At 49.7% G+C, this 15,351-nt stretch overlaps 1 protein-coding gene across 1 annotated transcript; it reads left to right on the top strand.

The window, feature by feature from the left end:
* Positions 1-964: 964 nt before the first annotated feature.
* RP1L1 (RP1 like 1) lies at positions 965-14,259 on the top strand. Its single transcript, XM_021698751.1, has 4 exons — positions 965-1,573; positions 7,369-7,510; positions 9,089-10,207; positions 10,736-14,259. Exons 1-4 carry the CDS (start codon positions 965-967, stop codon positions 14,257-14,259), a joined length of 5,394 nt encoding a protein of 1,797 aa, XP_021554426.1.
* Positions 14,260-15,351: the final 1,092 nt, after the last annotated feature.

Genomic DNA, 15,351 nt, shown 5'->3' with positions numbered 1-15,351 from the left:
GGTTGCCATGTGGGGAGAGCCTCGGAACCAGGAGGCTAGATGGGAGTGGAGAACTCCTGTGGGAAAGAAGCAGGAGCTGAGGCTCTAAGGGGGAAGTCAGAAGGAAGCCTGAGGGACCCTTGAATTGTAGGGTAACAAGCCTGAGCTTCTTCTGCAGACACTGGGGAACCATTTGAAGGGTTTGGAGCATAGGAAATGCCCAGGTAAAAACTGGGTTTCAGGACAAATTGGCCAGCAGGTGCACAGAACAGAGCATGGCAATGACAGGGAGAGCCTGTGGGAGGCTTTTCCAAAGTCCCAGGCAAGACAATGGGGCTTTCCTGAAGGGGGAATAGAAATGAATACGTGGATGAAAGGGATCGACCCTATCAAGGCTGGGCTAAGCCCCCAGTCTCCCACGTCGATGGCAGTGGGCTGGGGTACTCTCCCATAGGGTCCATCATGCATCTTCCAAAGACTTTGGAGGGATGGGAGGAGGGGGGCATTCTTTCTACGTCAAAGCAAACATTACCAGATAATAAAGAGAAGACATGGTGGGTTACAAGTCTCCTTGTCTATACTCCTGTCCCAAGGGATTCTGCTCACCTGGCACCAGAAGACATGAATCCAGAGAGCTGGGAATTCCCCTGTTACACATGAGACCTGGCACTATGCAGAATGAATATGGCTGCATATTACAGGTGGGATCCACCAAGACACAGATTATGTCATTAACCTCCTGGGTCACACAGGTAGTAAGTGGGGTTTGGGATTTGAATTCATATCTATCTGGTGCCAGACCTTTGGCCTTCCTTCTATTTCATCAAAATGGATTAACCAGCTTCTACGTAGCTGAGTGGTACAAATTTGGGATGGTCTGGAAGCACCTCTGTAACAAAGGGGAGAGAGGAAATGTAAACTCCCCTGGGTTGTCTCTGACTCTCCTCTTCCTCTGATCCATTCCAGCTGTCTGGGCCTCTCCACCATGAACAGCACCTTGAGGGATGCCCAGGCCCCAAGCCACCGTGAGTGCCTCCTGCCTTCCGTGGCCCGGAACCCCTCTGTCACCCAGGTCACGCCAGCCAAGAAGATAACCTTCCTCAAGCGAGGGGATCCCCGGTTTGCTGGGGTTCGCTTGGCTGTTGACCAGCGTGTGTTCAAGAGCTTTGGTGCTCTGATGGACGAGCTCTCTCAGCGTGTGCCTCTCTCCTTTGGGGTGCGCTCTGTCACCACGCCCCGGGGCCTTCATGGCCTCAGTACCCTGGAACAGTTGGAAGATGGTGGCTGCTACCTCTGCTCTGATAAGAAGCCCCCCAAAACACCCAGTAGGCCAGACTGGCCACAAGGGAGAAGCCCATCTGCTCAGCAGTCAAGGGATTTTGAAAGCCGATGTGAGGCACCAGGAACATCCTCTTCCTGCAAGGGTCCTAAGGCCCCAAGGAGGATAATGCTGGTTAAGAATGGAGACCCTAGATTCCAGCAGACAATGGTTCTCAGCCATAGAAATACAAGGAACCTGTCGGCCTTTCTCAGCAAAGCCTCAGATCTTTTGCACTTTCCTGTGAAGCAGGTGTACACGACAAGTGGGAAAAAGGTAGGCTGCTGGGGTATGCTATTTCCTTTAAAAAGCTCTCTGGACCTCAGATCAAAATACTTAGATGGAATGGGGAGGTTATTCTTTACAAAGAGGCACTGATTGCCTTGCTACTAATTAAAGGTGAATTAAAGGAGTGGAGACATGTAGTCAGTTAAATAAGCAATTATTATTTGTATTTTGCTTACCGTTTAGTGAGTGCTTAGTGAGTGCCAGACACTGTGCTTTGCACACTTTTATTATTTTCTTATGCAATCCTTCTATTATCCAATACCATCTATTTCAGGGAGAGTTCAGTGCAGAAAACAAAAACTCCTCAAAGTACCTTGAGCAGAAAATAATCTAATGCAGGACATTAGGGGATTCCCAAATCTTTGGACAGCTGGAGGCATGAGCTCTAAGCTGGGTCTACAGGAATAGCTCCCAGCATTCTGCAGGAAGCTACTACCCTGCTTGAAGCTACTGTGATTATTGAGTTCAAGAATACTTCTCTATAGTGGCATCCAAGCTTATAAATCTGGGATCAGGAAACTGCCACAGTTGCATCTTGACACTCTTGACATGCAGGAGCTCTGGGGTGCCGGGTCTAGCCTGCTGCCTGGGCTGCTATGGCCTCCTGGTACCCACACATTTGCTTCGCAGCAACAACAACCAGAAGCGAGAAGAGATGGTGTCTGCCTCACTTGCTTTCCCAGACTTGATCGAGTGCATCTAATTGATGGAGAACCCAATCTGCATATAGCCCGAACTGTGAAGAAGGCTAGGGAATAATTTTTGCCTTTCCAGCTCCTGCAGAACATGAATGTACACTGTAGGTGCACAGGATGGAGGATGGAGGTGGCTTGATCGAATCAACAGTTTCCCCATAATCTAATCCTATCACTACTTAACACCTGTGTACACTATTCTACCACTACTTAAATTTACAAGCAGCAGCTACAGCAGCATGTTCCCACCTAAGTATGTAGCTGTCTTTCCAACAATCAAAACATATTCGCCTTCCCCCCAGAGTCACATCAGCACTGTACCATCCATCCTCTGGGCACAAGCCCACCTTTGTAGCCTCTGTCTTAAGACTTAACTATCAAGTCACCAAAATACCTTATAAAAAGTGCTAGAGGGAGGCAAGGGCAAAACATAGAAAATTGATTCATGCCTAGCAGAGTTGTGAAGAAAACTAGGTTATCTACTGCAAGGCCATTGATGGTATTAGGTTTCCTTCTACTGTCCATTTCATGTTCCCTCTGCCCTCTGCCAGCACCTCAGCTGAATGTGGTTATGGATATGGTAGAATGGCTGGACCAATTCCACCATCTGAATTATGGTGCGTTTACTACGTGCTGCATGTGCTACATCATTCTTATGGACTCAGCCCTTGGAGGTCCTTCCTGAGCCGTTGTAGTCTTGTGTTAATTTTTAACCCTGAATATGGCAGCCACAGAAAGCGCTCAAGGGATTCCCTGGGCTATAGATTACTTTCCCCCCGACTCTATTTGCATAACAGCAACCCTATTCCCCCTAACCAAGTTTGAATAGGATCCAAACTCTCATTCTGAGAGACCCATTACAGAATCAATCACCCATTCAACACAGAACCCCCCTGTTGCCTGTTGGTTCACTGTTGCAAGGATCCCCATATGGCCAAGTGACTGTCTCAACTTTCAGCTTTCCTGACTTGCTGTGTGTCTCCTGGTGGGAACATTTTCCCTTGGACCCAGAGACCTCCAAACTAGCAGAGCCTGAAGTTTTTGGGATGGGAAGCAAAATGTTTGTAGCTAGGTCATAGGTGTAATAGTGAAAGGAGCTGCTCATATTCCCACCCCTTAATTCCCAGGTATCTGTTGTCTGTGGAGAAACAGCACTATACTGTATAGTGGTTGCCAGTCCAGAGCACATATCACATCCTGCAAGATAATGCCTCAACATTATAAAGTGATTACTTTCAGTTGGTGCCCATAGAATGAGCCACCGTTCTATAAGTTATAGCTACTTTTGGGTGATGTAGTATATGGCTACACAGTGAATTCCATGGGTGTTAGTGCATTGCCTCAATTCTTTTGCTATAAAATCAGTTCTTTGGATAGAAGTAATCCTCATGGATTATGGCAATGATGAATGAGGTATTCAGTAAGTCCACGGAAGTATGTGGGCAAGGAAGAAAATACGTATTCAAAATTAGTGCCTATTCCAGTGAATCCACATTTCTGACTCTCCCCATGATGGAGGGGTTCAATGTCATTAGCTTCCCATGAGATGGCTTGCTGAGTACCTCAAGGTATGCTGCAAATCACAAGTGTTTTGGCACAAGTTTAGCATGGATCTCTGCTCTTAGAAGATTGGATCCTTAGCAGACATGGCAGTCAGACCCACATGAATAAGGTAGTTCACATTCCTAGTTCAAGTTTACTTTGTCACTCTGTTCATAATCAAGTTGAGCACACCTTGGGGTGGTTGGAGGAAAAGAATGACTAACATCCATTGAACAGGTCATTTGTCCACATGATTATCACCTTCTGGTGAGCATTCAATGGGACACAAATGTTCTCGTTCTCTAGGCACATTCTGGGAGACCCATTTACAGATTCTTCTCTAGAGTTCCTTGTCACCAGCCCTCCAGTCTTGTTCCTTCCAAGGCCTTGATTGTCGGATTGAACTGCTAACTCCTGCCTACAAATTGCCATAGAACCTCCTGCCATTGCTCCTTCTGTGAAAAGTAGCCGATCAAATTACATTGTCCCCTGTACTTTCCTTCCCCACTGCCCTTTATGACCCCCAAGTGGGTCTGTAATGGTGCAGCAGTCAACTTTTGACTTGTATCAGCATATCCTGTGAAATCATCTGAAATCCAGAATCAAATATTTTCTTCTTCAGTTAACTGGTCATAGGGAACTCCCCCAGGAAGTTTTAGGTGTGCGGGAAGGAAAGATGGCAATGCAGCAGAAGCAGGTGAACTGGGAGTGTGGCTCATGCAATTTACTTATGTCTTCCGTTCAAATGCCTGGAGCCTGATCTAGTACATGTCACCACCTCCTGATGATGGGGTCCTGCTTTGACACACTTGCTTTATGGCTTGACAGATCATACAACAATCATTTCAGTTGTATTTCAACAACTAGAAGGATCAGTTTCTGCAGCTGATGTTTGCTACAAGAGAAAAGAGATTCTTTTATAGTAGTAGAAGCACCTAGGTCCTCTGGCCATCCCTGAACTGAGAGTTTAGACCTCGAGCTTGCCATTTTCTTTAAGTCAGAGAAGCCAGCCTACTCCATAGTCCTTGAAGCTCTCATTCTCATTAGAAAGATCTATCATGACAGCCAGTGATTGTCAAAGTCCTGCTCTCAGTTAAGCACTGCATCCTACTATCAGAGGTGATCATTCAAGAACCTGTTTTATCACTTTGTGTCTTAGGCCACCAGTGTCGCATTATAACCAGACTATCACTGCCTTCAAACCCAATCAGGTCAAATAATTAATCCAAGACTCCTCCCCTTGAGGGTCTATTGCCTGCAACAACCTCTGATACTCTACATTGAATCAGTCATGATTCAGTATAGGAAACAGAAACCTCTGTACGTATCTTAAGCATGAAGCAATTATACACAGAGAGTTTTGTGCTTAAAGATTGGAAAGCTGGAGGAGCATAAGCTTGGTTTCTGGAAATAATTCCCAGAATATCACAGAATTGACCTATCTGGATAGATACCTCTAACACAATCAAGCAAGTGGGTTGTTGGGGTGATGTCCCTGGAATAATTGAGTTCAGTATTAGCCCACCATTGCTGTGGTCTGGAATGAGGCAGGTCATGTGCCACTGCTGTCTGTTGATATCGAGAAAGCTGGTGACTGGGTACTGGAAAAATGAGTGTGGCTTTTGCCATTGCAGCTGCACATGCCTCTTTATGCCTTTGACTTTTCTCTTGTGGCAACAGTCAAAAGCAAAAGAAAGATGGGTTCTACTTCACTGTCATTTCTCCTACCTTGTGCAAGTGCATCTAATTATTGGAAATGATTTCATGGTTAGAAGTCTAGCTGCAAGGGAGTCCAGAAAATGTATATAGAGCTTTGTACACTCTGCCATACTGGAAATTACACCAGAAAGAGAGTAAAACAGAGGTTGACTAATCTAGGACATGACATCTACTACACAAACTCACAAGGCAATTCATGTTATTATTTCTTTTGTATAGGTAAGAAAATTGAGGCACAGAGGTTAAGTAATTGGCTCATAGTTGCATGGCTGGCAAATGATAGAATCGAATTAATAATGTCAGAGTCATAATGTAAGAAAACTCCTAAATTATGGCACATTCGCTATGTACCAGCATGTGCTTCATGCAGAGGATACAGAAAATAAGTCTAGGTCCCTACCTTCAATTAGCTACAGTTTAGTGGGTATGGCGAAATGGAGAGAGCAGGTACAAAAGTAAGTTAATTGGAGAAAAAAATATTAGTGTATTTTCTTATAGACTTAATGCAGAACTATTAGAGTTTCTGTAAACAAAATGGTCTCATTGCTCCCCAGGGCAGGCTGTGGCATGATTATCAGTTTTCAGGTCCTCAACTGGGTGAACACTCTCAATATACTCTCAATAACTCTCTTTTTTTGTGTGTGGATCCTAAACCTTGACCTTTTTCTAGAATGGAAGCATCATTTAACCCTGAGTTCTTTTTTTTCCTCCTTGGAAAAGTCTGATTTCCTAGAAGTATGACTACTCTAAATTGATAGACTTGGGTCATGTAGTCCATTTGGCTTCTTATTGTATAAGGGATATGAATACATTGATATGTCTCTATAAATTGATAGACTTGGGTCATGTTTGCATTTTTGTGATGCACTAGAGCTCTAAATCAACAAAGAAATGTGCTTAGTAGTTTGAAAGAAACTTCTAATCAACTAGGTTGAAAGATCTGGTGTACAGCTAATTTAATGTCATTTGTGGGGAGAGGATGCAAGAGTTCTCTTTTTCTCATTTCCTTGCTAATGAACATACCCTTCTAATTTGAGAAAATAAAGAAGAACAAATTCAGCCCTTTGAAGATGAAACTAAATCCCCCAACACTGCCAGTTACTATATAATGTCATAAATAGTGCAAAGTCTCACATGTGCCGTGGGGGCCTCAGGGCCATGTGAGATTTTTCTAAAAGCAGGGACTTGTTTCCTGGAATGCAATGTTGCCTGTTCAGCATCCAGCCCAGGATGTCCTAGGGTGGGTGGGAAAGGATGGCATAAGCCTCTGAGCAGGACCCTAGGGAATCATTGGAGGAGACTGTAGAGAGAGCAGCCTTGCCCTTCCCTGTTCCAGAAGGGCGGAAAGCAGAGGTGATGGGCTCGAGATTATACTGGAAAACACAGATTGGACCCAGGAGAGAACTCTTTGTGGGAAGTGAGTGAGATAGTGAATCAGATCTCCATAGGGAAGCTGGAGGCCTTTCTGTTCTGGTTGCTTTAAAAAAAAATACATATTCTGGAGGGTGCAAGGGTGGGCAGGGAAGCAGGCCAAAGACTTCTTGAAATGTTTTCCACCTGAGGCATCCAGAAGAACCCCTAAACCACAGGCCTTAAACCGGGTGGGGGGAGGGGTATAGGGAGAGAAGAAGGTGATGGGGATAGGACCTCTGCCCCCAGCTAGTTATGGAGGTATTATGGCAAGTGGGTAGGACAGAATTCTGGGGTGAGATATGCAAACTTCAGGAAAGGGCCAGAGTGATGGGATTCTTCTTCTACCTATGTCTCCCTGGGTAGAAGAGGGGCTCTGCAAACCGGGACTCCTAATTCAACACTCTCCTTCTTCAGGTGGACTCTCTGAAGGGTCTGCTCCGCAGTCCTTCAGTGCTAGTATGCGCTGGCTACGAGTCTTTCAAACCTCTGGCAATGGAAGATTCTAGAAGATACGGAACTGAAACTTTATCTGGGCAGACTCCAAGAAACAAAACTGGTGAGTTAGTTTTGGAGTTTCCCGAATTTTATTTGCCCTGGATAGTGGTTCAGTAGGACTAAGCAGATATCCTTTCTAGATAATTTTAAAAACCTGCCTTTTGGCCCAAATTTTTGGGTATCCCACTTTTTTTGGGTCACCCTTGCCTCTTCCTCTTTCTTACTGCCATCTACCTTAATTGGGTTGAAATTTGCCTGGTGTATGAGAGGGGGGAGTCTGGTATTTAAAGAAAATAGGGATTAGGAAATCTTGAACTCTAAATTTCTAGGATCTAAAATAAGCTTTATTAAGGACCATGGTGGGCATGACATTATGGAGGCAATGGACCATGGGTATGTGGCATTTGCATCTTTCAAGAGTCATGACTCCCTTAGACAACAGTAGAAGCGAAATGGACTAAAACTAACAATAACCATTGATCCTCCATCTATTCATCAGTCTATACATCTAACTGTATGTATATCTCTCCAAAAAGCCTACTATGTGCCAGAGTGTAGGTGTTGTTATTTAAAAACACATTATTTTAAAGGCATAATTAACAACTGCAGGTTGAAATTTTCAGCAAAATTATTGGAATGGAAATGGGCAAATTTGGTGAATAAACAAAATAATATCCTTTGTGAAAAGCTACTAAGAAATGACAATAATGGATTTAGTGATCACTGCATGCCAGGTGCTAGAGGTATAAGGACCTATTAGCCACAGAGCCCCCTTTGGAGTAGATCCTAGTCTCATTAGGTGCTCATGGAAGAGCAGAGCTTGGCGAAACCTTCTGTCTAGATGGACTCAAGTAGGGGGATCTGTTCTTTTGCTGGCCATAGGCTCAGCCTCCACTAGCCTTTTCTTCTTGCCAATCAGGAGGAGATGAAATGAGAAAGTACTAAAGGCTTCATTCCTACTTGGGATCACTTCTTTCTTCCTTCAGTGGCTCCCTTTTCTTCTCTTTTTCATGGCTAGAGTGCAGGCTTGACTATCAAGTCTTGCTATTGTGTGTCCAGGTCCTTCCTTGCAATCATTTATCAACCCCAAAGCTTGATGAGTGTTAGGATGATAAATCACCACTAATAATTGCAAAGCATCTTACAGTTTACAATCAGGCACCTTTACAGCAGCTTATTGATTTTGCTTCCTATGTTGGGGGTGGGCATGAGCCGGGCCCGGAGTTTAGCTCTGGGCCCTGCTGCTCTGCCTGCCAACTCTGTTGTCTATCGAAAACATACTTTGTGCTAGCAACTCTGCAGAAAGTTTTACATGCATTGCCCTGCATCGTCAAAACAAACCTACCATTATTATTTTACAACTCAGTAAGGAGTCTCTGCCAAAAACAACACAGCAAGGAAATCGCAGAGTTGAGACTGAATTCAGACGTTAAGTTCATCTCACTAGGCTTTGCTGGTTCACAGATTGCAGACTGGATATTCATTCTAGAATGGTTTCTGCCCTTACTTTGTGGTTTTGGGGGCGGCAGGGGTATTTAAATGATGAAAGCCTCATGGCTAGCCTTTATTCTCCGATCCTGAAGCTCCCCCTAGTAGCTCACTGTCTTTCCTCTTTTCTCTTACTTTCATCGTGTGCCAGGAAGCTGGGGGCCAAAGGCCAAGCAGAGTGTGATCCACTCAAGGTCCAGGTCGGGCAGCCAGCCACGGCGGTTTTCCTTGCTGTCAGAGAGGTCTGGTCTCAGCGACCCCCCAGTGTCCCTGCATCACGCTCAGACGGGCCCTGCTCCTGACAGACACCCTCAGGACATGCCTGCCCAGCTTGGCCCATTGGTGGCCAGTGACGATGTTGAGAAAAAGGTCCGCATGAACGAGGATGGCAGCCTGTCTGTAGAGATGAAAGTCCGCTTCCACCTACTTGGTGAGGACGCACTCCTGTGGTCCAGGAGGGTGGGGAGGGCCAGTGCCCTCACAGCAGCCAGTGAGGAGGTCCCTGTCTTGGGGGAGGTGGACTCCCTCCACTGTGTGTGGGAGGATCACCCTGGGGGTTCCCCAGAGCCTGGGGCACAGGGACAGGGGCCCTGTGAGGCAGGATGTGAAGAAGCCCTTGGCCGAGGCCGGTGGCAGCCAGGCACCAGGTATGAGATCTGGATGAACCCCCTGTACTTCACCCAGGGAGAGGGGACAGCCTCTCGGAGGAGACCCAGGCTGACCCAACACTCCCATTCCAGGAGGCCCTGTAGCCAAGTGTTCACCAGCAGGAAAAGAAGCAGCAAGGACAGTGTCAGCCCTACCTCTAGGGACAGACCCCCCAAAGACTCTGAGCCAAACTCCTCCTGCTGCTCCAGGTCTCCGGAAGGCAGCGTGGACAGCTGCGACCTACATTCAGCCTCGGGGGCTGCCTCCCAGAGGGGAGCAGGGTGGGAAGCTGGAAGCCCATCCTGGACTAGTGAGGGCCCAGGTCCACAGGAAGCAGGGCAGGGCAGCAGGGAGCCCCATAGCTGCCTGAAGCCCCAGACCCGAGGCACAGCAGGTGCTCTTTCTGACTCCTCAGAGAGTGCTGAGTCTCTCGAGGAGTCTAGTGAAAGGGGTAAGCAGCACCAGGGCTGCCTGAGCAAGACAAGGGCCGTGACTACTTCCCGGACAAAGGCCATTCAGGGGGAAGGCCCCAGTCCGCCCACGGTGAGTCCCTGGTCTTTGAGGAACGAGGACTCTCAGGCAGAGGACAGTGGACAGGGTACCAGGCACTCCCAGGCTAAGGGTAGGTCTGGGAGGAGACCACCCCTGGCTCCAGGTCATTCTGGCTCTGGGGACACTGCAGGCCATTCTCCACCTTCTGCCTCAGTCCCGGGTGGGAGGAGAAAGCAGGGGGGCAGAGTCAGTGCTGTGTCCTCACCCAGCATTTCTGGTCTCAGCCAAGGGGCTCAGATAGGCCACCCCAGGCAGCACCACACCCAAAGGTATACCCACCGCCCACCTGGCTCACCTGTGCCCAGGCAAATGCCGGGACCGCCCAGCAGACGCAGGGCCTGCCCAAATGGCTCAGCACCACCCCTTTCTGCAAGCTCACCCAGGGCCGGGAACCAGGCCTCCCAGGACACAGGGCCGCTCTCCTCTGCCTCTCTTCATTCCCAGTATGCACAGGGGGTCTGCAGTGCTCTCATTACCCCTGTGAGCAATTCTGACTGTGCTTCCAATTTCTACCCCCCATACTCTCCCTCTGCTGAGACTGAAGGGGACCCTGAGTTCAGGGCACGCTCATTAGCTCCCACACCTTCCAACCCATCAGACTCTTTGAGCAGCCAAGCTGATGGTCTGGACAAAAAGGCAGGGGGCGGCATTCCCAAGCCTTCCCGGCCTTTAGTTCTGCCAGTTGGACAGTCCGAGGGAGGGATGCCGGGAGCCCACAGAGGCTGCGACTGCTCACCGATCAGCACATCCCTGTTCCACAGGACCCCCAGTGATAAGACTCACGCCCTGCAGACCTCCCAGCCACTGCGCAGCCAGGGGCCCTTCTCTGAGGTCCCCTTGGTATGCAGCAGATACTGTCCCACCCCGCCAAGGACATGGCCTTTTGTCAAGAAATACCCTTCATGTTGCAGCAACCCCAGTGCTGACTGGGGGCCAGGCGGGGGAGAGCTGGGGGAGGGAAAGCCTGAGGCATGGTGCCCCTGGCCCCCCGGCTCTCAGTCAGGGGCCATGGGGAAAGCAGTCAAAGCCTCGAGAAGGGGCAGCTCCAGCTGTGGCCCCAGGTCTGGGAGAATATTCCAGGGAGAGAAGGTTGCTGGTGGAGGGGAAAGCCTAGAAGGGCAAGAGAGAGATAGCAGAATGGCGCTGTGTGCTCTGCCCCAAGCCTCACCAGATGCTGTGGTCCGTGAATGGCTGAGCAACATCCCAGTGGAGCCCATACCCATGAAATGTGAGGTGGTGGGTGAGAGCACAGTTGTGGCAGGGGATGACCCAGAAGGCCCCAAGGAGGATCCTGTTGACAAACGTTCCCCAGAATGTCTGGGGGAGCCAATGCAGGTCAGACAACCGTCACATGAAGGGGCCGCCAGCAAGAAAGCGGAGCCAGACGGAGCCCTCCCAGTGACTGGTGATGCTCATCCCAAGTCAGAAGACGATCTTCCTTGTAGCGGAGTTTCAGAAGACCCCAGGGAGGCTGGATCAGGCAAAGGCATGGCCGTGGACTGTTCAGTGGGCCCGTGCGTGCTTCCGCACAAGGTCTCTGCCTCCATACAGATCATGAAAGCACTAATGGGCTCCAAGCAGGGCCGGCCCAGCAGCCTGCCCGAAGTGTCCAGCGCAGCGGGCAGGAGGCTCAGCCGCTCTGCCCAGGCCCTTATCACCTGTCTTGCTGGGCTCCACTTCTTTGATGAAGACCTTGGGTCTCCCACTGGCAAAGTGAGGTTCATAGACTCTCCTCGGTACCAGGAGCTCCTGAGCACCTTCCAGGCCCTGTGGCCAGGGTGCGGCCTCAGGCGTGGTGAGCTGGACTCTGGCCTCTGGGAGCTTGGCTGGTGCCAGGCTCTGCCGGGCCTCAGGTCTGACGTCATGACGGAGGACTTCACACTGACATCCTCATCTGGTGTGGATGTTGGCAGTGGCTCCAGAGGCTCAGGGGAGGGCAGTGGACCCTGTGCCATGGAGTGCGCCCTGGTCCCTGAGAGGGTAGCCCTGCCCTTGAAAATCCCCTCCCAGAGGCCTGATTCTAGAACCTCCGAGAACCGAGAGGATCCAGGAAACCAACAGCTGAGTGGTTCCACGGCCTCTTCAAATTCCCAAGCATGGGCTTGTGCCAGCAGAAAAGATGAGGCAGACAGAAACAGTGGGGGGCAGGTTCTGGGCAGGAACCTGGACCAAGTAGTTGAAAACACAATGCAAGAAGAGGAGGTACCGCTAGAGAAAGTCAGAGAAGAAAAAGAAATCGCAGCACTGCAAGGAGATGGTGTCCAGGGATTCCCAGAAGAGGGAAGAGTCACGGGACAAGAACTGTCAGAGACCAACTCTCAGGATGGGGAGGGTGCACAGGAAGATAAGAGTGTGCAGGAAGAAGAAGCAGGAAGAGACCCTGCCTCCACTATACTTTGCCCTCCAGGAAAAAGAGAGAAACCCACAGAGCTCCCTAGGAGCCTCAGCGACAGGGATGCAAATGCCAGTGGCCCCCACATGGAACCTGGTTTGGAGAAGCTGCCCAAAGCAGCTGAGACATGCCATGCTCAAGCCCAGGCCAAGTGCACCCAGGGACCTAGGGAGACGAGCTCTTCTCCGGCCCGCAGAGTGTCTCTGGACCCTGAGCCCCTCTGGGTGTCCAAGTTGCTGAGGAAGATGGAGAAGGCCTTCATGGCCCACCTTGGTAGTGCCACCGCGGAGCTCCGAGCCCGCTGGAGCCTGCAGAACAACAGCCTGCTGGACCAGATGGTGGCAGAGCTGCAGCAGGACCTGGGCCTTCGGCTCCGAGATAGCACTGAGAAAGAGCTCCAGAAGATCTGGAGCCAGGCAGTGGGGAAGAGGCCGGGGCCGGCCCGGGAAGGCCTCAGGTGGGAGAAGTCCCTGCAGATGGAGCAGCGCAGGTGCCGTCTCCAGGGCCTGAGGTACCTCTCGGCCTTCTCCGGGCCGGCTGGAAGCCAGGGGCCCGGCCCCTTCCCCGCAGAGGAGGAGGATGCACCAACTCTCAGCGGAGCCCTGGGGACCTGGCTGGTTGGGGAGGCCGAGGGGGAGGAGTTTTGTCCCTGTGAGGCCTGCATGAGGAAGAAAGTGATCCCCACGTCCCCGAAGGACACAACGGGGGCATCCAGGGCACCCATCCAAAAGGCCTTCGACCTGCAGCACATTCTGCAGAAGAAGGAAGGGGCGTGTGCTCGTGGCGAGGCAGCAGAGGCAGCCCCCGAGAAGAGAGGGATGGAGCTGCTTCAGGGGGACCCCTTGGGGACAGGGACTGTCCAGGGGTCCACTGGAGGCCTGGAGCTGGGGTTAGACCAGGACCCTGGGACAGAGGGGTGGGGCGAGGGTGAGAACAGCCAGACCCTTGGCAAAGACGGAGACCCCCGAGGGAGGGAGGAGGAGGCAACTGCTCAGAAGAGAGAAGGGAGCACAGGGGCTGGACGAAGCAGTGTCCCAGAGGCAGCAGGTGGGGAGGAGCAGGGCTCTGGTGGGAAGGAAGAAAACACCGAGGAGGGCTCTGGGGCTGACACCGCTTTGGAAGATGAAGCCTCTGGAGGAGGTGACCCAAGTCCAGGAGGACAGAACGATGGTGTCAAAACTGCAGAGGCCCCGGAAGCTGAAGGAGAGGGGCAGCCAGAGTCGGGAGGGGGAAACCAAGGGGAGGAAGAAGGTAGCCCGCAGGTCGGCTGGGGACAGGGCCAGCCGGGTGAGACTTCTGGAAACAGAAGCCCAGATCAAGAGGGGAAGCCAGCACTGCCGCCTACCCCAGGTGGAGATAGCCCCTGCCGGAGGTCAGGCAGGAAAGCAGGTCTCTCCTCCTCCATCACATCATCTCTGGGAAACTGCTCTCAGCTCTCTCAGAAAGGCTCTGTAGAAAAGCCTTTGAATGGAGACATGAGGAGCTTCGAAGAGGAGTCCAAGGTACTCCCTGGTCCAGAGAGAAAAGTCACAGATATGTACCCAGAAAGCTCCATTTCTGAGCAAGAAGAGGCCCCCTTGGGGCCAAGGACTCCAGAGCAGGAGGCAGGCGAGGCCTCTGGCCTAGAAGCTGAGAAGGTAGTTAAAACTCCTGCTTTCACAGAAAGGAGGTTTAAAAACCTCACCATGGACAGAACAGATGGCTTTGGCCACGATGACTTAGATTTCTAGAGATCCAGCCGCAAGGCAGTCATGAGTCTGTTTTTAACCTTTTGTCTACACACCTGAGCGTGGCTCGGTCCCCTGGAGATGTGCAAAGAGCTTGGAGAAAGATCAGGACTTGCCAAGGACACAGCCACACCATGCTGTCCTTGGGTTCTAAATTCTGGAGCTTCACAGGGCCCTGCTGGCCAATCCCATGCGTGGTGTGAAGGAGGGTTACCTCAGATCTGCCCTGTTATCCGAGGTCAGCTGGACCCCACCAGTTTCTTGCTAAGCCCAAAAGGATGGAACGGACTGGAAAAGTTCCAGGAGAGTTTTGTTTGTGTGTTTGTTTTTTGCTCTCATTCTTTTGCCTATTGATCTCTGGTTATTTTTCTCCTTGGCCTCTCTTGGCATTCACCTCGTTCAACTTTGAGGTGTTTTTTTTCTAGTCTTGAATATATTTGGTGACTCTGCAGATGTGAATACTCGGAAGACACAGATAAATTCAGGGTCATTGGACAAAGTTTGTTCTCAGTCCCAAAGTCCAAGTGTATGTCCTTAATTCATATATATATGCATGAAAATACATATTGGTAATGGAAAAAATTGGGAAAGGCAAAATAAAGCAGGAAGAAGGAAAAGTAGTCATCCATAGTCCCATCACTCAGAGATGACTAATGTAACAGTTGCCTACAGTTCTTTCCCAATTTTTCCTAACGGTTTGATAGTTGAACTCATCCTTATACACTTCTTTTTTTATTTAACAATATAGGAATTTCCCCAGTTTATCTCAAAATCTTCACAAAACTTTTTTTCATAAAACTATTTTTAATGCCTGAATAATTTATTATGCAAACATAAAACACTTTACTTTGCCATTTCCCTAGTGTGGGCCATTTAGATGGGTTTCGTTATTTTTTTTTTCTTAGCATTCTTCTGCCCGAACTGCAGATGATTTCCCTAGAATAGATTCCCAGGCGTGGAATTACTTAGCCAAAAATATCAGCTTTTTTCGAGGCTTTTGATATCATGCTGCCAAATTGCTTTTCTAAAGGTCTGTACTAATTTACATCACCTGGCCCACCACGAGCTCATCAGTGTTTGGTATAGCCATTAAAA

Source organism: Neomonachus schauinslandi, chromosome 2 (genome assembly GCF_002201575.2).
Source record: "Neomonachus schauinslandi chromosome 2, ASM220157v2, whole genome shotgun sequence".
NCBI classification, from domain to species: domain Eukaryota; kingdom Metazoa; phylum Chordata; class Mammalia; order Carnivora; family Phocidae; genus Neomonachus; species Neomonachus schauinslandi.
This window is presented reverse-complemented; position numbering and strand designations above follow the sequence as displayed.